We start from the raw sequence: 27,585 nt of genomic DNA, 5'->3' as shown, positions 1-27,585 counted from the left end.
CACACAGGCGGCTGGATGCGCGTGCCCGACTCAACATCAAACTGGGAAAATGATTTGGGGTGTGATCACTGACACAACAAACTGGTTGAGGAACAATTATGTAACAATATTATAACATCTCTATAGTTAAACTATATTCTTATTATTAGTTTTATTAAAAAAAAAAAAAAATCAGGTAGCCTTTATCAACGTGGATAATATCCCTCTACTCTCCTGGATGATAAAGAAACACCGTTTTGAGTTTAGATGAGGGAAAGTACAACATTAATTAAGTCAGGACAAACTTCTTCTAATCATAGGAAGTAGAGTTGATTCTTAACATTTGTTTTGTTCAGGTTTTAATCAACACTTGTTTTTATTTAGGAACTGTTTTAGATTATTTGGAGACCCTTGTTTTTTTTGATGACTGCTGAAACTTTGTTGGACCCACAAATTTACAGCAAGATTCAAATCACAGAAACAAAACACATTTAGTGTTTGTTAAGAAATCTGCCCCAATGTAGAAAAGTGTGACTTCAATAAACTGTGCACGGTGCTACAGGCTTGATGATGAGAGGCTGAAGCTGATATAAAAATGACATCAGTGTAGATTCACGCTGAAGTCTTTGATGAGACTTCATTCACTGGTAGATTCAGATCTTTTTTTCAAAAGCAGCAGAGTATTGGAACATGTTCCCCTTTATGTGTTCCCTTAAGAAACCCCAAAACATTGTATCCCCACCTTTAACAACTGGAACTTTAATGATGAACACCCTGATGCTCAAGGTAAGAATAACAATCCAATTAAGTAGGATGGGCATTATTCAGATTTTACTTGTGGTACTTGTCTTGTAGTTTAACTTAAGAAGCAGGAGTATTTACTATTGTACTGACACTTTTACTTATTTAAAAAATCTAGATATACCTCTCCCACCTCTTCTTCATTTTTGATCAGACTGTTTCATTTGAGGTTTCTATCTGCACTTGGTCCTGATTGGCTCTCTATTGTATCACCTCATTCTTCAAGTAAACCCTTAAAAAAAAACAAAGATTGAATTTGTGCTTTATGCTCTGCTTGGCTAGTCTCTCTGAAAAATAGAACCACAGTGAACATAAAAACACTTACCTTTAACACAATCAGTGTGTCAGGTTATACAGGTCACAGTTAAATTATAACCTTCAACAGTCAACAAAGCAGGTGTCAGAATGGAAAAGCGCATTTTATTTGATGAACAAGTGCTTGGTGTGATCATGAAACGTGTCTTACAATGAGCTTACTGTTTCCACTGTTCAGAATCATCCAGTTCATAATTTGTCAAACATCAGCATACAGTTCATTATTTGGAGAAGTACCACACAAAGACACAGTTGGACCTTTAATCAATGGTGGATAAGATCAACTGGAGCAACACTACAGAGGAGAAATAATACAGAGGGAAGGTATAGAAAAACTGTTATTTGGAGACAAATACACCACGATTTTCTTTACAATGGATTATATGTACATATTCAATTTTTTTTTGCGTAAAACAAAAGTTTTTTTTTTTTAAATCTTATTTTAGAGAAAGCATATACCAGTGAAACATGATCTGCCCTTGATAATTCTTAACATGTCTGCATATGTTTTATACAAAATAGATTTTCAAACAATATTTGGGTAGTGCAAATCCTTTTAGATTCAAGCTGGTTGATTACTTTCACAAACAGTTTTTTTTTTTTGTGTGAGTGAAAAAGACTGACTCCTATCCTATTCACAGTATTACACAATTTGACCAAAGCCATTATGTTAGAGTAAAAAAATGTGTTTTAAAAAACAAAAAACAAAGAACTGTACATTTGTCTTCTAGTTTACACTGACGAGTTGAATTTGTCTGTGCTCGCTTTGGTCACCTTGTAGTCAAACATCAAATATGTTGTTTCTGTGTGTGATTAGTCGTGGTAGACTGATTACTGACTGAGGGTATCTTTTCCTGAAAATCTGTCCTGCAGAGATAAAAGTTAAGTGTGAATCTCCTGTATGCAAATAGCTTATCCTGGAAAAAAACATGAGGCAACCACATTTGGTAATGTGATGGAGATAGATTATCTGTTGTTTCTATTGCATATTCAGATGTCCTCCTCAAAAATGTACAAGAAAGTGAGCTAGGATACATTTTTGAGCAAGAAGAGGCAAGTGTGCGATTTCTTATATATATATATATATTCAAGCTGTTTTAAATGAACAGCAGCAGCAGCAGAGATTTGGATATACTGAATGTGAAAGTAACCCATGAGTAACCCCTATGCAGTTAATGAAGTTGATTTTAAAAGTATTTTGAATAAACAACAAAAAAAGAAAAAGAATAAGCGACAACTGTTGGTTTATCCGAGTGTGAATGACGTCGGTGGCAGCACATCCCTCTCCTAAATCTGTCTGGTGACAACAAACAACACAAAAACTTAAACAACAAGAGGTTTTTGTGTGAATCCAAACTCCTGTTCTTCAGGTTAGGACATAAACTAGGACATAAAAGTTTAAGTCGGACTTCGATATCCTGAGCAAGGGAGCGACCTAACATTTATAACAAGTGCTTTGCTTATTATTATAATAATATAACAATTTTCCATATTTTTATGCCCTATCGAACCTTGCTCACTTGACATATTTATCCAAGTACTTTAATCTAGTTGGAAATCAACACCTTCAATCCGTCACAATGAGTTCCCTCTGTAAGGTACACACAAAATGTTGGGGTTCGAGACACGACGATGACAGACTAAGCGGACAACTGACGGAAATGTTACAGCACATTTCAGCTTACAACACGGAGAGAAAGGGACATCATTGCACCTACGTTAATGTATAAGTGCACTGTGTTCAATTTACAGCTATCACTCATTTATAATGACTCAGGTTATTTAGGACTTTTTTTCTAGTTGTGGACAAAGCTTCAATACCGGGACGTGATTCCTCTTCCAATTCAAACCTGGGCCAACTTTCAGCTCGTGAAAACAGACGAAACCAGGAGTTTGGCACTGAAACCGTCCCAGAGAATAAAGGAGCCATTGTGCCGGCCTCCCAAAAGGAGGTGATCGATGCTAAGTGCTTTCAAACATTGGGGCTTGACTAAATAACAGACAGACAAATAAACGTGCAAATGTCCTACAAAGACATTAAGACAGGGCGTCAAAGGAGCTGAAGGGTTCAAACATAACTGGAGGTGAATACGTTCTGCCCACACCTGATCCAAAGTGCTGCATACACAAGCTGTCTATCATACAAACAGTTTATCACATGTCAGGAAACAGGCTCTTGTGTAAGGTTGGATGAAAAAACAACTCACTCTTCAAATACGGTATAACCAGGAGATGGTTAGCAACACTTCGCATAAAGGCTGGAGAACGGGGCCGACAGATGGCCAGCCTGAAAGTTTAAAAATCACTCACTATCACTCCACAGCTATTCAATACCATTACACGTCGTTTGTTTAATGAATATTAATATAAAAAGAATAAAAGCAGCAAGAAGTGAGGATGTTGTGTGTCTGACAACTCTTGGTGAGGGTCACTTCCCAGACACATGACTCCCCTTCATGAAAATAGCTACCTTCTCTTTCGGGTACAAATTAAACAAATGATATGTGACATATTACTGAGAGTTAGAGGTGATGGTAAATGGATTATCTTTGGACAGGCTAGCTGTTTCCAGTCTTTATGCGAAGTTAACACTAATGAGTAACTGACTGCAGCTATAGACATGTTAGTTGAGACAGTCTTTTCATCCAACGATTGGCGAGAAAGGAAATGAGCTGTCCCCACATTCTGAATTATTCCTTTTAACAAACCGCAGCAAATCAACAATGCAAAGTCTTTCAATGATTAGTTATCAGAAGCATAAAGAGTGCGTGGTTATACGGTCTAAGAAGGATCATCAGTGGCAGAATCATGGCTACATGTTTATCAGTTTTATAAAACAGACTGTAAAAAGGATATAAAAAGGACGGTTATTTTACAACCAGTCTGAGCCATGTTAGAAACACAGAAATAAGTTGTCCTGATCAATTAATAAAATGACATAATCTTTCAAACACATAAAACATGCCCTCTCTTCTATGATTGGTGGACGCAGGTTATCTAGCACATTCAATTATTAGACTATTGGGGCAGGAGCGGGGGCTAAAATAAGCATTAGAGTGGGCTATCATACTAGAAAAAGTTCTCTACCTTCCACCTAAAGTCCTACATTACAGCTCGGTACAGTTTAACAGTCTTTCTTCACAGTCTCTTAAAGCCTTTAAGCATGGTTCAAAGTGCTCACATCGCACTGGAGAAGAAGGGTGTGCGGGGAATCGCATGAAAGGAAGCAGGCTTCGATAAGATCATTTCTACACGCGGAGGATGGACCGAGCTGCCACTTCTAGAGGGGAAACACAGCCATCGAGGAAAAAGAAAGGAAAACTTTTAACTGCATGTAACATAAAAAGTACAATCAACATATGATGAAGGTAGACCGTGACGGGTTCAAGAGAAGCCCGTCATGTAGGAAGAAATGACTTAGATGATATATGAAGCAAAAAAGGCACATTTTTTTTTCCCTTTTAAAATAGACGTGTGTAAACCTGAAAGAGGTCAGCATATGGGAAAAATAAACCTCTGAATAACGCACTTTGACTGACGGTCCAACAGAATTGTTTCCTATGTTCATTGTGTCAATCAAGCGATGACGTTTTCTTTTTAAACGACTGGAAAACTGTTTTTTTCCCCCCCAAGTGACTGTTTTGTTACAACTGCTTACAAAAACTAAAAGAGGAACATACAGTCAAAAAGCCTACTGAAGAGCATGTTTTTAAACTCTGTTACCTTCCCAGGTAACATCGACCTGTAAAAGTGTATAAACTGGTATGATTTGAAAATGTAGAAAATACTATCAGAACCTGTACATATTTGCTTTATCTTTATGAGATATTGTTTTGTGTTTGAAGATAGGAAACCTGAGACGACATGGATGTTAGCTTACTTCTCTTGGTGATTATCTAGTCTTCCAAACATTTTACTACTTGTTACCTCTTACACTGCTCTACATAACCTCTGTGCTCGCTGTCTGCTTTCTACACAAACGCGTCCAGTCTTTACACAAAGTTGCATACTCTCTCCCAACAAACATCAATGACTCCTCGCCTCGGGTCCTCAGTCCTCTCATTGTTGCTCCTGAAGGGGGTTGGGTGGGGGAGTGGAGGGGCGGGTTGTGAGGTGATGTGATGGGTATTTTAAGGCAATGTGTCTGTTTTGGGGTAAAGTCATCTCTGGTGGAAGAGGAGGGGTTTGACGCTGCCGGCCTTGAATTTTGGTAGCTGGTTGCTGATGATCTCCGCCAGCATTTCTGGGAATTCCACACTCAGGGATTTATTCACAAAGGTGTAGAAGCAGAAGTTGAGCAGCCCACCGACCATCTGCACACAGACATGTTGGTGTATGATTATCACAGAAACACACACATTCAGTGTTTGTTAATATAAAGTGAAAATATATTTCTACGTCTTATCCATCGTGTTACCACTACAAGTTGGATTCTGTCCCATATCATCCATATGCGATAAAAAAAGAAGCTGAGTAAGTCAGTTTATCGTCACTAATCAGTGTGATAGTGGTGCATAGTTAAAACAAAATAGCAAAGGTTGCTTTTACACTTGGTTAGATCTGCTGGCACAAAAAGTTGATGTTTGTACCAAACACTGAAAATTAAGATATCTTTGCATTATGGGAAAAAAGTACTTGTTTTCAACCCCCTATTATTTAGACTAACGAGGCTGCTGTGTAAGGATGAAGCTGGTCAATAACCACCGGCTGATAATGTGTTCAAAGCTGCTGATGTTGGGGGAGTTACCTCGTGCATTGAGTCCAGCAGCTTGGTGAGCTGATAGAAACGCTGCCAGTTCTGACTGGAGTTCTCTTCACGCTTCACAATGGCTTTACCCAGCTCCTTAATGTATGACATCCTGATATCGTCAAACACCGCCTGGCTCTTCAGGCCATCCTTTGGCACTGCAGGGGAGAGGACACAAAGGTCAACATTTTGGAGAGAGAGATGAGGAGAACGTACTGCACCGATGACCAGATTTAAGAATTCATCCAACTTTCAAATGCAGAGGAGGGAAGTCTTTACGTTTTTAGTTACACCTAAATGATGTGATGGGCTAAAATAGCAGTTTGTAGAATGCCCTGGCAATATTTAACAGCACAGAGACACATGCCAACCATGCCTACAAGAACAAAGGCAGCACACCCTGGGGAGGGCTGTTTGGACTGTGAGCTGTGTTTAATTGTTTCTGCAATCAAACATCTTTAATCAGAGTACAATTATTGAGTCTTGGTTTGCAGCTTTAATTTTCTTGATTAAGTTTAGGAGACAACATCAGGTGTTGTGTAGGTCTGCAGTTATTGTCTGGCAAATTATTGTCCGGCTGCTGAGAGTGTATTTTTCTGTATCAAACTAGAAAAGCCTGTGTGGATACAATTCCTATTTACGATCTTTAAATGTCAGCTAATGAGTTTGGAAAGTGCTGTGATGGGATGTCTTGTACTGAGCGTCCATCAACATTATCTTTAAGTGTCCATGTGCAGTATTGGATTGAAGTAATGGTTTCTGTAATGAGTGCATTCAAACAGCACCATGTTCTACATGGGATGGTGGAAGAGGGTGAAAGGTGTCTTACCTGTGCTGAGCAGCAGCAGGACCTTCATGCACAAATACTCATCGTGGGAAACCTGCAGCCGAACAAGCTCTGTGGAAATCTTCAGCATCTGCTCGCACTGGTCGGCCATGTAGGGCAGCTTCATCCGTTCCCTGGTGGAATTAGACAGAAGTGGTTAAACAGCTTATCCTGCTTTCACCTTAAGTCATAGTTGATTTATATGTCTGCGTGTGCATCACGCTCTATCGGGGAGATGAAGCCGCTCCCCGTAACATCTCTGTAGATTAAACTTTCAAGGTCTCGCTTGCGGATCCTGTTTTAAATCATTCTTCCAGAAATGAGTTTCAGTCTATTAGCTTGTTGGAGCAGAACACTAAGAAGACAAACGTGTCACTTCAGTGATGAAGTGATGTTGTGGGTGGGAAGTATGGACAAACTCTCAAAAACTCTTCAAATTTATGCCTAGGAGACACTTTTTCATTAAAGTGCACAGAAAACAACATAGAAATAAACAAAAAACACCTGTGCTAGACTCTTTCATTATCCATGAAACAACCTTATAAATGGCAGAAGACTTTAATCAAATGGTGAAAGAGTGCATTATGACTGCCAACAAGATGAGAATATATAATAAGGTACTACAAACGTGCTGCAGCTGAATTGAGTTTTTTGGGCCTGACTGACTGAAAGAGAGCACACCATCATCAGATATTAATTATAATCACATCAGCTTTCAGCTCATGATTACAAAAAAAAAAAAAAAAGGAAAAAGTGAAAGGCCTTTTGCAGCCTGAAGCACGGTGGCTGTGCAGACTGCTCACGACAGGCTGTTTACAAACGGAGTCATCAGGTCTATAACAGGGATCAAACAATGATTACACATGACTGCTGACTGACACTGTATGAGTCTCAGGAGATATGACACAAATCACAGAGCAGCGGGCTGAAATTAATCACATACACAAACAGAAGTCTGTATTGGCTGACTGATTCACACAATAAAAAAGTAAAAAAAAGTCAAATATATTATGTATAAAGACTCCTATAACCAGACCATGGCATTCTACTGTCGATATGGACACATTTTCACTGGAAACATTTTTAAAATGTCTATCATACTACATCTGGAATCACATTAAACTGCAACGGTTTAATGCATTCAGAACGGATTGATACATACTCGTTTATGACAAGGTCCGGTGCAAAGCAGAGCATGTTGCCATTGCACTGCTGGTAAGACCTCCAGCCCAGTCCGAAAGACATGAGGAAGAGCCAAGAGCACTGCAGCAGAGTCATCTGGTCGTCAAGATGCAGATTCCTGAAACCTGAAGGGAAGCACATGTTTGAGAGGGTGTGGTGGAGAAAGTGACAATGCTTAGTCAGTTACAAATGAAAAAGGGTGTTACTTATTTAATCAAATGGTGCCTACATGTCATCTTAGCCCAAGATGCAGCAGATGTGTTGCTAGCTTGTTTGTTAACAAAAATCAAAACAGTGAAGTCACATGTTTTGCACTGCTCCAACATATTGCAACATCTCCTGGGTTCAGTTAACAAAAATACTATACTATATAAACATAAAAAGTGAGAACAAACAGTGTCTGTACATTCATTTTTTACAATATCAAACAATGATAACAGCATGCATTATAAAACTGTGTTTGTGCAGAGTTCTCTTCTGAATCATATTGCAACACAATTCTATGTGGTGCCACATCCATCACTCTGCAATCTCACTAATAAAATCTACCTTTATCTCACAAAACATGATTTCTACACGCTGCAACCAGAGTTGATGCTAGACTTTTTTTATGGCCAATTTGGCCAGCAACTCTGGCCATATGGAGCAACTGCGGGACATATGCTTTGAATAGCCATATGTGCCTAATAACCTACATTCAACAGCACAAAACACACAAACGCTATTTTGAATTCATTATCATGTAAGAATTGAATGTCTTGAAAGTCCTCTCTGTACTGTGTATCGCACCACTCTGCCCAACGTACGAGTTGTTCTTAAAAATCACTGTTAACAGGTGATATGCATGTTTAAACATTATAGGAAAAACCAAGCTGTTGTATAATTTGTATACAAGTTCCTTTAACATAACATCTGTATATTAGATGAGTGTAGTCTATATATCATGATTGGTGATCTTATACTGATAAAAAAGGAAAAAATGCTAAAATGGTCTGCAAATCTTGTACATGTGTGGGAAAGACAATATTTAATATGTCATTATTCATTTTTTAACCATTGTTTATTTGGAATATTTCCAGCCGTACATTTTGGCCATTGATATCCTTTTCTGCCGGACCCCTGCACTTGATACCAGCTAACATAAACCCTGGTGGCAACCATCCCTCTGACAGAGCTGACCACCAACCTGGTAGAGCCTTGGCCCACTTGACAGCGGAGATGACCTGTCGGCCACCCAGTCTGTTAAGGGTGGTCATGAGGCGGGTGGAAGTGTCTGGCAGGGTGCTGTCGTAGCCGGCGTAGATTGTGTCTGGCTCAATAGCTTTCAGCAGAGACAGCATGGTGGGAACAAGTTGAGGCATGCGCTTGGGCATGAGTGAATGGGCCTCAATTGGTGGAGAAGGAGTCAGCTCAGGTGGGTTGCTCTGCTGGGTACCCTTTAAGCGGTTCAACTTCTTGGTTTTGCGTGCTGCAAGGACAGAAATGAGGGATGATTTTAAGAGAGAAGGTAAAGAGAAGACAGAAGCAATCAAACCAACTAAAGGGTAAGAGTTTGGCGTTATCTTTGTGGTTAATATTTACCCTCCAAGTTCATGCCTGCCATTAGACACTTGCGGAAGCGGCAGGCTGGGCAGTTCTTCCTCCTGATCTTGTCTATTATGCAGTCGTTCCTCCCAGCACACAGGTAATTATGCTGCCCTGTGTCACACAGAAGAGCAAGATTAATCTGTTATTTACCTTTCCTGCTGTGGCAAACACTCCAGGGGGAAAAACTAATTAGATGCATCACAGTCCTTTACTTTGTTATGATCAAGTCTCCAATTTAAGACCATAATTATTCCAGCATTTGAGTAAATTTATGTAACACGGATTAGTAATCGAAGACTTTATCACAAGCGACGGATTAATCAGTGAGGAAATAATGATGTTATAGTACCTTCGACGGCCCTCTTGAAAAAGACCTTGCAGCTGCCACAGGTGAGAACGCCATAGTGGCAGCCTGAAGCCTCGTCCGAGCACACCAGGCAGATTTTATGAGTCCCGCTCTTTCCCTGTGCTGGAGGTAGAGCTGTGCCAGCTTCCTGTCTGGAGGTAGAAAAGGAGAAATATGTCAGGGATATACAGTCTCTCCCTAGGGAGTTTTTGTTTTCTAGTGGCACTATGGAGCTTTTTTGAAGAGTAGGTCACTGTTTTGTTTATTCCTGACAATGACATTTCTTTCTTCTTTCTTAATTCTTCTGTCTTTCACTGATCTGCGAAGATAGTCAGCGACACACCAGCAAACGAATTGATAATCTAGACTTTAATGATAAACAAAACCTGTTTTTTTTGTACCACTGAAAGTAAATGTTTCTTTTATTCAGAGGGAAACTCCAAAGGCCATTCTCAACACTGAAATATACTGTGCATTAGTTATAAACTAGAATTCTATTTTCTGGGAAAATTATATAATTAAACAATTTAAAGTCACGAGAAACAGCTGTACAAACATCTCAATCAAATCCATTAAGAAGAAATACTGTATGAAATCTACTAAATGCCATGATGTGTACTGCCTACGCCTATAACTAAAAGCCCCTCTCAGTTTTTTAGTTCAGCTGCAGTTCAGATTTACAACCCTGCACTCAAATTTAAAATAAATAAACTACACAGCTATATTACACACAGCTTCTGGCATCAGAGTCAATGTGCCTCTTGTGCTTGTTTTTTCTTCGCAACATTGCCTTCGTTCCTGACATCATGAGAGAAGATAAGTAAGGCCATTGTGTCCTTTTCTAGCCTCTAAATCCTCAATTATCTAAAGATCTGTGGTCACATCCTAAATCCAGTGGTTGTCATAAACTGCCCTTCTTCCTCCTTTGATTGTACCACAAACGTTTCCAGACCAAGTGAACAACAGCGGTAAAATACACTTTCTAACAGCAACCACTAGAGGACGTCAGGCTTTATTTCATCCGTGCACCAGAGGTCCACACCCCCTTTCATACCCAGTGGCCACAGCAACATCAACAACACAGCCAGGATAGTGAGCATGAGACATGCAACAATTGTGTCAGTTTGTCTGTGTGTGCCACTTCCACAAAAACAAACAAGTTATGCTTGATAAGGGCTGCTCTGAAATGTCACTGCACACTTACACACGTATGCAGATTTGAGCCAGGGAGCCAAGTTCACTCTTAGTTACACATCACAAGGGTATTAGCATGAAAGCAGGCCAAGCCCCAGTAGTCAGTGGGTGTAACAGGATGGGAAAACCTGAGTGAAACATCAAAGCATCAAGTCCAGAGGAATTCAGCAGCCAGATAAAAAATATATTTAAATAAAGAAGATCAGGGAGAGACCTCAGAACAGGATGTCTGGCCACGATAGAGCTGAGAGCTTTCTGAGCACCGCTAATAACATACTATGGTCAATAAGTCTGTCCATTAACCTCTTGTGGTTTCTATTCAATATAAATGTGTGCTGATAGTCTGTGGGCTTTTATTTCCTGCCTGAGTATCTTTCCTGCACTCATCGATGTGTACAGCTGAAATCCCAACCCAACAATGTCTACCCCTAAGTCATTTGGGTCAGGGGAGGCATTCAGAACACAAAGTAGGGTTCTCACTGAACAGCTCCCCCCCTGGTCCATGTGTGAGGGGTTAATCCTGGGGCAGATTTGATTGAGAACAAGCAGCAAATCCAGCAAACTAGCATTTTCAAATACATTTGACTGCCTACTTCACCAAAAGTGTGCATGCCTGGACATTTTACAGGAGTTAAAAAAATTAATTCAATACAGTGGGGATCCACATACAGACAAGATGTAGTACACACGTCATACTCCCAACTAAATGTATTCATGTCTGAAACCTTAGCAGAAGGAAAAGTATTATAAATACTTAAAGCTAGAGCAGAATCAAATAACTATTTTGTATAAAGTAAAGAAGAAGATGCGCTGCAGGGTCATTGTAGTATTTAAATACAGAATATTTCAGGTGAAATGAACCCTTTGTAAGGCTTTGCAAATTTGACAACACATTACTTCAATCATGGATCATTTGTTTTCTAAAGTGGAAAACATAAACGGTATGAACCTGTGATCACCCTTCAGTAGTCTTGTCAATACCACCAGAATATATCAGCTGGCGCTTAAAGATTTCGAGTTGAAGGCAGGATACGCCCCTGCGTGCGATGTGTGATGCACAGAGGGACATACGCACTCACGATGCCCCTGATCCGCCATAAGAGGTGGTAACAGAGAGAATGGGGGGGATGTGCAATGTCGGAGCAGGTGGGACAGAACCGCGCTGTGTGTGTGCATGTCTGAGAGTGTGTGTGTGTATGTGAAGCTCCAGCTGTGTGTCCACACGCCGAGCCTCTTGTGCTTCCATAACGCTGTAATGGAATGTGAATTCCCACAATGGGGCACCGATATATATTACTAGGGCTGGGTATCACCACTGATTGTCTGAATCGATTTGATTACCATTCACAAGGTCCCAATTCGATTCAATTCCTGATTTGATATAGATTAATTTAGCAATATTTAAGATACAATAACAATTCTGCTTCAATATCATTAGGAGAGAACTAATTCAGTAAACTGTACAACCATTATTAAAAAGGTTTAGGTGATCAAAAATGTTAAGGCTTACATTAAAAATTGACCCCAAAGCAGTTACATAAAATAACTTTTTATTTAATCCCCTCAGACAACAGTTCAGCTAGATTCATTGCCTTATGGCTAGGTTGAATTTATCTTATCTGTAAAACATGTGACATGAGTCTCTACTCATTCTCGATATAGTGACAACAGTCGGGTACAAATCTGTTGCTCTGGATTTCCAGCTCTCACAGGTTAGCGCTACTATCTTTGCCAACTCAAGTGAAGTTGCGATGCTGTTTCACCTCTGCACAGTTTTTGGATGGTCACTTCACCCAAATGTTTGCGTGTCAGTTACATGTAGCATGGCTAAATTATATTAATCCTCTGAGGTTGCAATGTCATATACAACATATGGAATATTGTCTTTAAATCATGATTTCCAAAAGTTGACATAAAAGATTTCTGTAAAATCTGCTCGCTTTGTCAAGCCAGCGGCTTTCCGATGATAAACTCTTTGTGTTGCTGTGACATTCAGGGGCTTTTCTATCCCACTGAGAAGATCAGTGTATATTCAGTGACTGTCCGGATCCAATCCTCCCAAAAGTGAACGTTATCCATAATGACTTATGTATAAATTTGAGTGAAATAGTGTAACTGTTACCTCACTCGGCTAACGCGGACATAGCTATTTGTTTTCCTCTTGTTTTGGTCTGTCGACCAAGCAGAAGCTGAATCTGCGATCAGGCCAATGAGAAGCCGGTGCAGCCTGAAACAGATGTCAAAGCCTGCTCACAGTACAGAAATATTAAAGACGAACTGATTTAAATTGAATGGTGGGAAAGGGGAAAAGCCAATTGCAAGATCAATCCCTGGATCTTATGAATCGATATCAGATCATTCAAATGAAAATTATTATTTTTTAAACCCAGTTCTATGTTACACTGTTACAGATGCCAAAAACCAACTAATGCCATCTGGCAGACAGACTAGCAACTATTAGGGTTATAGTGATTCATTCAAAAGCTTAAGAGGCAGGTATTTCCCTCAGGAATTACAGGCTAGGACTGACCTCTACATGTCAATGATCTGAATCATCATTCAAGAGAGTCGACTCACGACACTTCTTTTAGCTGTGTCATTGTAAACAGTGCAACACATGCAGGCTATAAAGTTTTAAAGAGCAGCCTCACAAGCTCCTTAATTACAAAAGTGGCCATAATCAAACAAAAAAATTATGTTTTAGCACAGAGTAACTCTTTTCTTTTTGCTGATTGGATGAACTGATGATGACTCACGATTTTACTGACATGGAAATCAGATTTTTTCACTTCATAGCTTCTCTGCCTTGCACTGAATTTACTTTAAGAGGGCGGAGGCCATGAGTAATATGCAGTATGTCTAGTTATTTAAGGCAGTTTCAAGAATTGGTTGAAACCTTAAATCAATCCACATAACTACATTTCTTTTAGCATGTTCAGGGACTGCGGGAAACATTTAATTTGTGAAAGGGCAGTGTGGACAGGTCTCCAGTCAGTAACACGGGAAGAGAGATATCCAACCATCCACATTCACAATGCATGTCTCTATACTGTGGGAGGCAACTTAAGTGGGGGGGGGGGGGGGGGGGGGGGAGACGTGCCACGTCAAAACAGGCAGTTTCCACAAGCAGAAAATGTGACTAGTTGGCTTTAATAACTTTATATGGTGATTAAGTAATTTTGTGTTTACAGCTTGATCCATTGCCCTCTACTTGCTAAAAAGACAATTAAAGCTGCTTAAACATACTTTATAGGGAAAACAATGATTCATTGTGGCTATTACATGCAGATAACAAAGCTCAGATAAACATCACATATTGAAGTATTTTAGGTCTCAGTTTTTTGTTACTTTCCACGCAAGCACACACACAAAAAAGGCCATCAAGCCCCTACAGGAGGGTGTGGTGGCCGAGGAGGATACTGAGTCCACAGTGATGATGATGTCAGAGGGTTTGCACCACTTCGTCCTTCACTGGCCACCTGGGATGGTGTCAGCAAGACAGCTTTACTAGAGAGCTTTAGGCTACTGGGTCAAATCCAATTACTGTGGCCATTATATGCTTTGAAGAAAACAGAAATAAGCCTGAAGTTTTGTCTCTGCTTCACAGACTTTTCTGGAAACCAAATTAGAAATGGTTGATGATTTTCATAACAAAGTTATAAATCCTTTTTTGTGAATTTTCAGACACAAAACAATCAAAGCTGTAAAGCAATGTGAGGAGACAGAATTTCCTCTTTCTGAAACCATCTGTTGAAGTGAACGCTTGCCATCGACAGGAAGTACTTGCATTCCCTCTGAGTTTATTATCGGTCATAGCAGCCACAGTGAAAGGCAGAGACACCCTGAGATGGGCCTCGACCTCAACAACAGCAAGGCTGAGGAAGTTAACTGCTCACGTCTATAGGAGTGCTATCCATCAGCTTGGGTTTTAATGAGGCAAGCCACTTCTTGCACTTACGATAAAGCCAGTGGCCCAGTGCCCTGCTCAACAATTCATAATCCTCTTTAAACTCTGAGTGTCACGAGTAGCCTTGCAGGCCCCTGGTATACCTCAGATGGGCAGACCTCAGAAATACATCATTGCAATGCAAAGCTTTTCTGTTTAGGAGCAATTGATCATTCAGTGCGTTTATTCCACTTATTAATCAGCTACTTGACCTACTTCAGGCCCAGCTCCAGTACATAAGTCAGCTCAGAAAAAAAATAGGAACAATTATTTTGTTTACCAGTAATTAGTTGTCTGTGAGGTCAAGATTCTATATAAAATATATAACAGAAGAAAGGTCTTAGCAAGGATCTGAAGGCTTAAATCCGGCTTTCTGTGGATTATTACTGATATAAACCAACATTCAACACCCCTTAATCTTCATCAAAACACATGTGAGTGTGAAGACGTGAAGAGGAGAGAAGAGGAAAAGGAAGTGCTCCTTCTTTGAGGTTAAGAGCCACCAAAATAGAAAGGGGAACTGGTCTGCACGCTCTGAATCATTCTTGCACGCAGAACAACACAGCTTCTGTGAGGGAGTGGAGAGACTGGGTTTGTTTGGCTTAATACTGGACTCTAAATAATAAATCCACATCCTCTGCCCTCCAATAAAATACAGTATGTCTTGACAAGTGATAAAACATCATATTTCCTAAACAAATGCTATGCTGCCACAGAAAATGAATACAATGGAGATATAGTAACTTGGAGAGTTTTTAGAGTTTATGAGTTTTTAGAGGCCACATTTTTGGTCAATGACAAGAGCCTCTCGAGACAAACATGTGACACTTTAGATGATCCCTCAGTGTATCTTCCAACAGAGAACAGCTGTCTCTTCCTTCCTGTTGTATTGACAACCCTGCTTCAATAGAAGCTTCATTTTGTAGCTCAGTGCGTGACTTAGCTCAGTGCTTGACTTCAAACACCACAGGAGAAAAAAACCTAACCCATGGCTACTAGGCACAAAAATATAACCCCCAAGATTTGAGTTTCCATAATAAGAGCTGTTAATGACTTGTGTGTAGGTAGGAGGTGACTTCCTGCCTGTAGAATAAATAGAAGGCTGTCTGCTGCTACTGTGCACATAACCATAATTCCTTTAGCTGAATGACCTGGAAGTGGGAGGAATCCACTCCCAAAGTTTGGGCTTTGCTGACTCAACAACTTAACACAAAAGTAAGAGGAGGGACAGAGACATTGCCTAGACTTAGCTATATCCTCTTAACCTCGACAGGAAGAATGGGGAATTTCAGTAAGCCTATTTGCTGTCAAAACACAACAATATCTAAATAAAGAAAAGGCAAAACTGTGGTTACAGGGGAATGCCGTAATAACCTGAAAGCGACTGGAATGACTGGCGTCTGATCTGGTGTGTTCATTCGGCGCCAGCTGTGGAGTGGCGGAAGAGAAAGTAGGTCAGGAGAGTGAGAGCTCCACAGCAGCGCTCTGTGGTCCTGGCTGCTACAGCACTTATGACACACCCACATGCACACACATGTGCACACCTACACAATCATGAATAGTGCACAAAGCTAACACACATCTATACCACATGCACAGAATAAATATCATAAAAGTTGATTTAAAGCAGCTGAAACCTTCTGCTGACAGTCAAGGTCCGTGCCCCAAAAAAACAGGACGGACAGGGAGAGAGACTGGGCGAGCTAGGCAGAGAGGTGACGGGTGTGTCAGAGCAAGACTCAATAGTGACTCTGAGAGAGATACAACTAATCATACACTAAATATAAGCTTTATATAAATATATAGAGCTATTCATAAATACAAACTACTCATATATGAAACCAGGCACCAACCCACAGCTGAAACATCAAACAGCTGTGACAGACTTTAAATCACCCACTCTGTCTGACTTTGGTTGAAGTGTTCAATCAGGTCTATCACTGATTTAAAGGCATAGCAATGGGATATTTCTAAGCTATTTTATTGCACTTACACATTAGTCATTAAAGGTAAGACCTACTGTGCAGGTCTTACTGCACAGTAGGCTCTGAGCCAGCAGGCTACTTATCAGTCTCTGCATTATTAGGTCCCATAAACACTCTAAAACGGCAAAGGTGACCATAACTTAAGTCAAAGAGAGAAATCCTTATATTCAAGGACTTCAAACTGGGTAACGTTTAGTGTTTTTGACAGAGATTGAAAGGTTTCATCAAAAAGGCCATGAAGTCCTGAATGACGTCCAGTGAAATGATTTTCGTGAAAGTATGAATGAATGACCTTCTATGAGTGTGAAAACCTGCACCATACAGTACTCGCATACATAAAGGGTTGATACAAGATGCTAAAGCAACAGAACACTGCTTTGTCTGTAAGCGAGATGTGAGAACAGCTCTATTCAATCAGACAGCTGTGCAAGTCGTGCAAACAACGCTTCTCCGTTACACACAATCGAGTCAAAAGCCCCCAAGAAATTCCAGTAACCTACAATATGTGTTATAAAACGTTTTTATAGATCTTATAGTCAAGAGCCAAGAGAAAACACAATGGGGCACAGGCTTTAGTCAGCAGCGGGATGCAGGAGGAAATATGCTGTAAATCAAAAGTTGCATAACACAGAGCTACAATATGAGCTGTACGATCATCTACTACAGTATTTATTTTCCTGTATTTTTCCTTCATGTTACACGAGTATTTCCTTTTAGAGCAACTCATTGTTAACAAGGTCATGACACATCGAAGCTAGCTGTCAATGGATGAGGGTGTGTTTTTCCAAAACTGGAACAATGCTTCCCATCTCACACGATGCATTGTGTGAGATGTTTTGAGTCAGATCGTAAACAACAGAGCCCGATTTTAAAACAGTGACGTGTTAGAAGAACTGGCAGTGTATGGAAAATTAAAGCACCAATAATGTGGAAAACTGGTTATGTTACTAGCCGCTCCTAGTTTGATGCAAGAAGAACTGTGGGGTTACAGCAGGTCAGGTTCCAAGTGCGATTTAAGGTCCACCGAGCCTCAGCAGAAAGCACTATTGCGTTTGCGCTGGAAGTGATGGTGACCTGATGCAAATCTGCCTGATAACCACCGAGCCGGTGAAACCCAGTGTTAGGTGAGCTGTTAAATGTCACACAGGTTGAGGCGAGGAAGCACTGAACAAAAGCAACCTCCCACAAGAGACACAGAGAAATGCTAAGTTTAGACACCCATAAGCCAATCACCAAACAGCCACACGCCCACACAAAATCATCTGGGCTCTTATGGTTAAACACAGTCAAACTCACCTCTGAAGAAACACAACAGACAGGGCAATTAAAGCCACATGTGAAATGGTGAGGTGTATCCCATTTCTCTGCCCATCTGTTCCCCATCAACAAGCATCAGTAAGATGGTCAGACAGTCGTGGAGACGGTACCAAGCCTCTTTTGCACAAATAATAAAAACATCAGTACCCTTGTTGAAGTGACACACTTCTGCATGCCTATTTTTGGGCTGACCGCTCCCTTGTTCAATACTGTGAATCAGATAAGTGTGAATGTAAAAGAGATACAAACAAACAAAAAGCCTCTGTGACATGTGACCCTGTCGCTTCACTGTTGTTAAAAAAATTCCACTGAGCAATTTCAGGACCGGGTCCCAGGCCACATTCACAGCTGAAGTCATAAAACTCTACAGGGCAGCAATAACGGTACAAAAGAAACTCTGTCGGCCTGTGTGGAGCTGGAATACTAGGGTTTGATACTCTTTATCATTTATCATTTATCTGTGTGAACACACTGGAAAGAAATCACTGCAGAAATTAGGGTTCAGCAAAATCACATGAGTAAGTCAGTGAAACAAGGATCTCTTTTACTGTAGGGCCTGACTATTATGTAAAGGTCACAATTCATTCATCTCTAGTTAAATTAACGGTCTCTGCAGCTCTTTGGGGACACATCTGCTTTACGTGAAGACTGAGTAAATTCACATTTATTTTAAGCTGATGAAATTTATGGATCAATGAGATCTTCCCAAAGTGTCCTAATGAACCCCTGGTGAGGATATTTACATGAGGAGGTTGAGCCGGCTATTAAGGGCACGGTCACACTGGCCATCCGTACTTTAGACTTTAAAGTAAGAGATACTAAGATTAAAAAAAGGGCATGCTTGTTCGGAAGAGAAAAAAAAGACAAATGTTTGACTTGCATAAATGTGGGAATCCCCTGACTGTAACAAAACATAATTTCCCCAAGATCTACTGTATGTGCTTATTGCTGCAGCAATGTCCAGCAGAGTCCACAACACTGCCTCACAAAGCAGGATTACAAGGTTAACAAACCAACTCAGGGGTTAAACCAACCATTTCTGTCTCAGTGTGAAGGCTCGGTTTCAAATCAATCCCCATTGTCATGGAAACCCAACACCACAAACCAAACCTGCAAGGAGCAGCTATCTTTTCTACCACTTTCTGTACGCTATTCAACATCCAACAACTTCATGTGTGTGTGTGTGTGTAAAATAAACACTACACTATCCTCTGCTGTATCTGACTATGCCGCGTAAGACTGGCTGTTTGCAACAGACCTTTATTCCTTCATGTATGCACACTCACACACAATGAAAAATCCTGGACTAACAATCATATGGAAACCACCTTTGAGCGGACAGTTATCTAGAATAACCACTTTTTGACTTGTGAAACCTGATTACAAAGTCTGATTAAATCTACATAGCACTGATTGATACTTTATTCAACGGCATGTAAAACATGATGAATAATGCAGCTGAAGCCCAAGTAGCCTTTTAATAAGAGGCAAGGAATTAAAAAAATTGATTATTCTTGGTCACTGATATGAAGCCTTCTCTATTCCTTAAAGTTTCTTTTATTGCACTTAGGTAACAAAAGCTGTCAGCTATGCCTTAAAATAATGCTGAAACTATTTCCTACCACACGCCTCTTATTTCCATCGCCACAAAATCTGAATTTCAACATCGGTTTTGTGTTCATGCTGTGGATAAAGCAGGACTGTGTCATATCAGACATGCCCTCCTCTATCCAAGACACTAAAAAAATATAAGACGTAAAAGAAATCCTAATAATTGCAGCCCATGGTCTGGACATTTGTGGCCATGATCCAGCATATTTTAAGATTCTCAGCAGCTGTCTCAAAGATAAGAACCAACATTTCTGATCTTTAAGAAGAGGAAATAAGCTGTTTGCTGATGAAAGAGATATAACTGGAATGAACACATAAACAAATAAGCTAAAATTAGTAACACTTAAATTAAAGTGCAGCACGCAGCTGAGTTCTTAATACTTTCTTACTTGACAAAGCCGATCTTGAAAGGAGAGCTTGAGAATGCCTCTGTGCTTCTGTTGTCCACAATAGTCTGGCCTCTGTTCCAGGGCGCACTGATGGTTGTCACTGGGAGAAACAGGTTGGACACTTGCTTCTGAGTCTTCTGCTGCTGAGATTCACTGCTGCTGGTGTTGACTCCAAAGTGAAAGCTCTGTCCCCCTGAAGTGCTGACCCCACAGATGGAGATGGGGTTAGGGCTGGGCAAGTCTGTGGAGGTTGTGCCACTCATTTGGCAATAACTTTGGCCTGCAGAAGTCTTCTCCTGTTTGATCACACCTGGGGTGCAGAGCTGAATGAAACCAGAGTCTTTCTCTTTCTTCACCAAAGCAGACAAAGTGGTTGTAGGAGTTAAGGAGGCAGTTGTGGATATGCTGGAAGAGGGCTGATCTGGACTCGTCATGTTGATCCCATTGAGCGCGGCAGAGGTTGCCCCACTGCCGTTAACGCTCTCAACAGCAGCAGCCTTCATGTCCCTCTCTGAGCTAACGTCCCCGAGCAGAGAGTCATCTGCCAGAGAGGACAGGAAAGCATCATCTCCTACATAAAAATCTGAGGGAGAGCCAGTCAGCTCAAAGTCATGGAGCAGGTCCAGCGTGTTGTCACTGAACAATTTCTGGTGAACATCCACATCTTTCCCAATGTGCTCAAAGGCATTGTCGAGGTCAATGGGGTCCTGGTCTCCTTTATCCATGGAGAAATCCCCTGTCTTAATGGAGAAGAAGTTTGGATCTGACCCTCCAATAAGTGAATCCATGGAGGACTGTGCAATGTCTGTTAAACTGGCCTCCAACTGGGGCAAAGTTTGACGCCCGAACAAAGTGGAGGTTGGCGCCTGGAATAACTGCTGTTGTTGCTGAGGTTTGTGATCTTTGCTCAAGCTCCTGTACTCTGGGTCTTCTAACAATGCGCCGACAGTGGCAGTGACGGAGGTGAGCTCCTCTGGAAGGGGGTTGTTGTTGAGGCCGTTAGGCACCTGTCCTGGCTGCATCAACGGGCTGGATGGAAGAATGATAGACGTGGCAGAGGCGATGGGCATGGCACTTTGAGGAGCTACTTTCAATAGACCTCCCTCCTCAGGGCTTTCACTGTAGACTAATTTGCTTAAATGGTCATCTCTTCTGTATATTATCTTCTTCACTCCTCCTGTATCCATCTTTTGGTTTGGGGTGGGGGTGGGGGTGGGGGAAGACAGAGAAGGTTAACAAACAGAGCTGGGTGAAGTGCAATGACACACACATTATAACACAACAAAAAGGAGATTAACCAGCATGCTGAAAGGCTAGTCCCGATAAAGTTCATTTAGATTGACATCTCTTTGAGGCTGTGGACATGCAGAGAATAATAAACTAACATTAAGTCAGTATAGGACTGGTGGTGAAAGTTGCCACCCCCCCTGCGCGCCCTTCATAGCTAACGAAGCTAAAGAAAGCTAACTGCGTAAGTCCATTTGCAGTCTTTTTTTATCACGTGACCGCAGAGAAAGACCTTTCAACACCTATATGAACTAAGTGAACACACATTGTACATATTCGACCACAAATCACACGTAGCCGATAAGATTAAGATATGCTTACCCTAAGCTTATTGCTAGGTGTTGGCAGGCTAACGCTAAGTAGCAATGTGGCTATCAGTGAATGCTACGTGCCTACATTTCAGTCTACTGTCGGTGACAGCGCTGCTAACCTGCTAACCAACACAGCGCTCTAAATTATAAAATTATTATTATTAAATATTCTATATTACTGTAATGGCCTCTGTTAACTTTTAATCGTATAAAATCTGAATAAAAGCTCATATTTACCCTTGAAATGACAGAGTGTTGGTATGTGTCCACAGGTCGTCTGTCAACATTGTTTTGGTTGAAAGTGGCAGCCCACAACACGCAGCTTCTTCTCTAACTCTATGGCTTCTTTAAAGGGCTGAACACGACACACGCCGTGTGTTTCACGAGCTTACTGTCGTGCAGATCGATGTAGCCGTAAATTATCACGCAAACTGCGCTGGACTGGCTGAGCTAAGGGGATTCGCAACTAGCCATTAGGAAAGTAGGCGCTAACCTCCAGGAAAAACATACAAAATGGAGAACTAAAAGGAAGCCAGCCCCATGGCGGACCTGTTTACAACACGCAGCGCCGCCTGCTGGTCGCGTCCGGGAACTGCAGCTCTCGTGGCGAACTGGAGTTTTGAGTTCTCTCGTAGTAGGTTATGAAATAGTTTTAACAAAACAAAACGGCAGTCACAACTTAAAAAATAAATTTACAGTAGTAAACATTTTGAAATAAATCGAAACATTTAGGTCAGTAAACATTTAACATTTAATCTATACATTTTCCAAAACATTAATATCTGAAATATTAAAATGGTCAAATGGTATTAAATCATCATATTCCTCTTCTCATTATAGAAAATACAAATTTCAAGATTCAAGATAGCCAGAAACCAAACAACTATGGTATGAAGGGAAAGTACAATCTGGTCCAAGTGTGCACTTAGTAGTGAACAAATGGTGCTAATCAAAGCGTCAGCATTTGGCTCCTCTTACATGATTTTTCTTCTCCTCTTACAGCTGCCCAGAGTGGGGTCTCCTCTGTCTTGCAGCTGTTCGTTGAGAGAGAGAGGGAGAGAGTGAGCGAGTGAGAGAGGGGGGGGGGGGGGGTGCAGGGGAAGAAATTGTGAATGGACATTGTAGTCCTTCGTAGAATGATGAATCCAGTGAGTGGCTGGGAACAGGAACTGAGTTTTCTTCTTTATAACTATACCAAAGCAGAAGTCTATACAGACGAAGATGTCCAATCTCAGTTTTTAATAAGTCGGCCTTCACTTTGAGTTTTTGTTTTAAAAATAAAAAGTCCATTCAGGGCATTCTCAGGCCAAAGCACGCACTGACTAAAGTCAGTCAAGTCTTGGATGTAAGATAATCATTAGATACCTACTTATCTAACATAAATATTTTAAGACTACATTTCCCTGCTGGTTTTACTCACGGTGCTCCCTTCAGCTGCTCAAAATCCTTGAAAATGACTGCAGCAGTAAAAAAAAAAAAAAAAAAAACACCATTAGATAATCATTCATCAGTAAGGCGTAATGAGTGACATTTGACCATACTTTCAGGATACCTGCATTTTTACATATAATTGAAGCCAACTCTGACGGTGTTCATCAAAATAGAACAGGTTAGAGTGCTTTTAAATCTGCAGCAGTGTTACTTCATTCATGATTTAGTTGGAAAACTGAAAAATACATTTTGTTTCTCAAGACATGCCAGCTCTGACTCCTGCATCTTTCATCAAGAAGTATGAGTTGCTGAAAATTGAAGTGAAGATGATTCAAGGCTGAAAGCAGGGCAAGGCAGTCGATTTCATGCATATATGGATAATAACTCAGCAGAAAGGTTTGGGTGTGTTTGTTTGTTTTTTTTACTTTCAAGGCTGCACAATGGTCATAAGGCAAAGTCTGAGGAAGATTTACTAGTATGTGTGTGTTTTTTTTTTATCACACTAAAAAAAAAAAAAAAGGTTAAAAAATATGTTTAAATGTCAGTTTCATTATTAGACTCCTATTTTAGAGATTTCTTAAATAATTTCTTTGATACTTTGTACATGCCAGACAACGTGGCCAGCCTATATTCTACCCAGGCCGCTTTTCAGCAAAAACTGAAATGATCAATTTAATGTCAGAGTAAATACAGATTTTCTTACTTCATGCTCAGCTGGAACCCATATTGTTTTACATTATTCATGTTGAAGTTACATGAAATTCAACCCCTTTCAAAAAGATAGAATCTAACCTGGGAGTATATGCGAACAGGAAATAAAGTGAAGACAGGAGGCAGGGAAATTGGCTCTAATGGGATGATGAGTGAGATGAATAAGAAACAGGATTTATAGCACATAAGGGAAGAGATTCATCCCTTAGCAAGGTGCAGTAAAAGAACTACAAGTATTTGTTATAGAAGTCCAACACCAGGGATACACTCGTATTTACACAATAATCTGGCTGTCACCATTTGGTTTTACTATCTGGAGGTTGTCTGTATTGTGCTCAGATATAAAGGTCAGACAGTCCACAAAAAAAACTATATATAAGTATAATGTACGCAGCATCAGAGAGAAGAGATCAGTGGGATGCTGAGTGTATTTCTAAATCCCCACTGTTTAAATCCCACTCAGTCCCCTCTGGCTGCTGAGCTACCCCTCTCCAGTACAATATACTTTGAATTACCATGGTAAAAGCATGACCGCTGCCTCCTCAAAACCACAAGTCAAGGGTGCTCTCCCATCATTCCATCATCACCGCCTTCTTTCAGAACCACAGCAATAAAAGCCTCTGATTTTCGTTACGGCACAGCTTCAAAACAACAGAGAAAACAAAGCTGAAAAGCAAACAGGAACTACATAACAGTGTGAAACCAAGATTAGTGTGGCTGATGTTCGGGCTCCGTGTGATGTGGGCAGTGGAGATAAGAGAACTGACACTTTGTACAAACACGTCCCAGATTCACCTTTGAAAGAGTAAAATCAAGTAAAAACCCTCAGCTATTCTCTAGTACATACATTACATACATCACAAGCTTCTGACCTATATACAACAGCATATATTCAGATGATGATGTGCATTGTGCCTAAAATTCTCACATCATCCAAACTGGATTTTCCACCCTCCAATTCTTGGCTCCTCAGTAGAGTACACTGATGGCTCTATGACAAATTCACTGAGCAGGCCCTGAGCAATAATACACCATTCCCAAACCTCTGTCCCTGCTTTCATCGAGAATGAAGTGACTCGCTAATAAGTCCAGAGTTTGTTATTTAACCTCTTTGCCACAAATAGCTGTAATCCTGCGATGAAATGTCATTCACAAAGTGGGATTTGATACCGGAAAGTATTTCGTATTCATGTCGGCTGGCATCATACTAACAGTAAGATATTCCTGCATGAGTGAAAGCATTGTTTTACATAAGCATGTAGTTTTATTTGCGTGTAGGAGGAGGGGCATCGAGCTGTTGTGAATGAGATCTGTCCGTGGTGCTGATTTAAGACTTGGTCAAACCGATGAGGGAGGGATCAGTTCCTGTGTGTTCCTGTTGAATGAGTGACATTGTCTCCTGAAGCTTTGACAGGATGCACAAGAACAGGGAGTTAAATGTTTTTATTTCTTCTCCCCCCCCCCCCCCTTTTTCACGTGGAGCTGTCACTGCCGATGAGTCTCTGAGCAAGCCACTGCATGGGTCCTAACCCCTCACCCATCTCTCTGGATAAGCGCGTCAGCTAAAAGCGGTTAAATGTAAATGCGAAAGCCTCTGTGAAGACTCAGAAGAAGGGATTAAAATCCTCAACGCTGGATGTTTCAAAGCTGAATCCTCCCCGCTAGCTGCACAGCGCCCGTGGCTAAATCAGAAATTCATGAAAAACTGCACAGAAGCAGCCACATCAGCCCGCTTCATGACGATCCTCTGCACGTGTCATTTTCCTTTAAGATGATGTAAGACACTTCATGGGACCACTTTTTTTTGTCTCTCTCTCTCTCTCTCGCGCTCTCTTTTGCACAGCCTTGAGAAACATTATCTTAAAGCTTTTGTTGGACCAAACGTTTCCGCACTCAGCAGTTTGGAGAGATGGGCGCGCGCCGGAGTCCCGCGTCCACCCCTCTCTCTGAGAGCGACCTCGGAGCATGCTTCAACATCCCAGTTGTCACGAGGGACGCTCAGTAGCAGAATAGCGGGACGCACGAAGGTTTTTTTCTACATTAACTCGAGCTAACGTGATTAAACTTGGAGCCAGACGCAAGACGGCGAACCTTTCCAAAGATAACTTTCGCTGAAAAGCAAATCATTTTACTATTTTCAAAATGGAATTTTCAAATTGAAGCGCGGATTATATTTCTCAGAAGTCACACTAATGACCCCTCGCAGTGCAGGTGTGTAACATGACGCGCTGTCGGGTTATGATAATTGAGTGTGTTCAAAAAGGATGCACCTTGGGCAGGCACATTTACGCATGGGGTTAAAGGCTCGATAGCAGGCACACCTTGGGATAGTTTGACATGAGACTCTGGATGCGAGGGCTGCAGCTTATGTCAGGACTATGCTTCGGGTCTGAGTGCATCAACGGCATGCAGCTACACCCCACACCCTAAACTTCTGGGAATTTTGCGCTCCAAGACGAGGCTCAGGTTTCGTGCACGTATTTGGGGGAGAAAATGGCACTGAGCGAAAATTGCAAAACCCAACCTGCTAAAGAACAAGACTTGGTGCAGAACCCTCCATCGGATGTGGTTGAGCTTAACGTAGGTGGACAGGTGTATTACACTCGTATTGCCACCTTGACGAGTTTTCCAAATTCTTTGCTGGGGAAGCTTTTCTCGAACAAGAAGGGGTCTTCAAATGACTTGGCCCGGGACCTTAGAGGACGTTATTTTATTGACAGAGACGGCTTTTTGTTCCGGTATGTATTGGATTACCTTAGAGACAAGCAAGTTGTCCTCCCTGACCACTTCCCCGAGAGAGGAAGGTTGAAACGAGAGGCGGAATACTTCCAGCTTCCAGATTTGGCCAAACTTTTGTCATCCGAGGAGTCAAAATTACTCCAGGACGACTTGTACTACAGTGATTTCGATGATGTGTCGCAGGGCAGCGACCAGAGGTTTTACCCCCCGTACTCTCTGGACAGAAGGTACGGCTACATCACGGTCGCTTTCAAAGGTGTATGCGCCGGGGGAGGCAGAGAAAGTCAAATTGATGCCAAGACCAAAAAGTTACCGAGGATCTCCATCAGCAGCAGGATCGGCTTAGCGAAAGAGGTGTTTGGAGACGCCCTGAATGATAACAGGGACTTGGACAGACCGCCGGACCGGTACACCTGCAGGTTTTACCTTAAGTTCAGGCACCTGGAGAGAGCTTTTGACATGCTGTCAGAGAGCGGCTTTCACATTGTGGCCTGCAACTCGTCCCTGACTGCGTCCTCCATCGGTTACGCGGATGACAGGGTCTGGTCCAATTACGCACAGTACATCTTCTACCGTGAGTGAAGATTTATTCTGCACTTTGAGACAATTAAGTAAGGGAAACTTCTGGCTTTGATCTGCAGAAGTTACAAACAACACTGAAATGAATGCCACCAAAATAACAGAGAAGAGACAATCCCTCCCCCCGATAGAACCAAAGCCATGTTTCAGGCGCATTAGAATGTATTGTGTAATGTTCGTACGAATGATTTTCTCGATACATCTCGTTATAAAGTTCTCCACATAGCTCTCCAAAAGAAAACGCCTCTACTTGGCTCTAATGGTCTAGACACATTGTGCGGGAAGTGATGTGTGTTGGCTCA

The 27,585-nt window shown here is 41.2% G+C and overlaps 2 protein-coding genes across 2 annotated transcripts; one reads left to right on the top strand and one right to left on the bottom strand.

Moving 5' to 3' along the window:
* Positions 1-1,180: 1,180 nt before the first annotated feature.
* Positions 1,181-22,331, bottom strand: nr3c1 (nuclear receptor subfamily 3, group C, member 1 (glucocorticoid receptor)). The gene is made up of 9 exons (XM_061047814.1): positions 22,061-22,331; positions 20,226-21,412; positions 9,787-9,935; positions 9,432-9,548; positions 9,037-9,318; positions 7,831-7,975; positions 6,672-6,802; positions 5,843-6,000; positions 1,181-5,408 (listed from the first exon to the last, which is right to left on the bottom strand). The coding sequence occupies exons 2-9, from the start codon at positions 21,410-21,412 to the stop codon at positions 5,256-5,258; spliced, it is 2,322 nt and encodes a 773-aa protein (XP_060903797.1). The 5' UTR covers positions 22,061-22,331; the 3' UTR covers positions 1,181-5,255.
* A 2,790-nt stretch (positions 22,332-25,121) lies between these two features.
* kctd16a (potassium channel tetramerization domain containing 16a) lies at positions 25,122-27,286 on the top strand. Its single transcript, XM_061047809.1, has 2 exons — positions 25,122-25,397; positions 25,448-27,286. Exon 2 carries the CDS (start codon positions 26,459-26,461, stop codon positions 27,284-27,286), a length of 828 nt encoding a protein of 275 aa, XP_060903792.1. The 5' UTR covers positions 25,122-25,397; positions 25,448-26,458.
* The last annotated feature ends 299 nt before the right edge of the window (positions 27,287-27,585 follow it).

This window comes from Labrus mixtus, chromosome 10, assembly GCF_963584025.1.
Source record: "Labrus mixtus chromosome 10, fLabMix1.1, whole genome shotgun sequence".
Lineage (NCBI taxonomy): Eukaryota > Metazoa > Chordata > Actinopteri > Labriformes > Labridae > Labrus > Labrus mixtus.
Note: the sequence above shows the minus strand (reverse complement) of the source record. Positions and strands in the feature narration are given on the sequence as shown.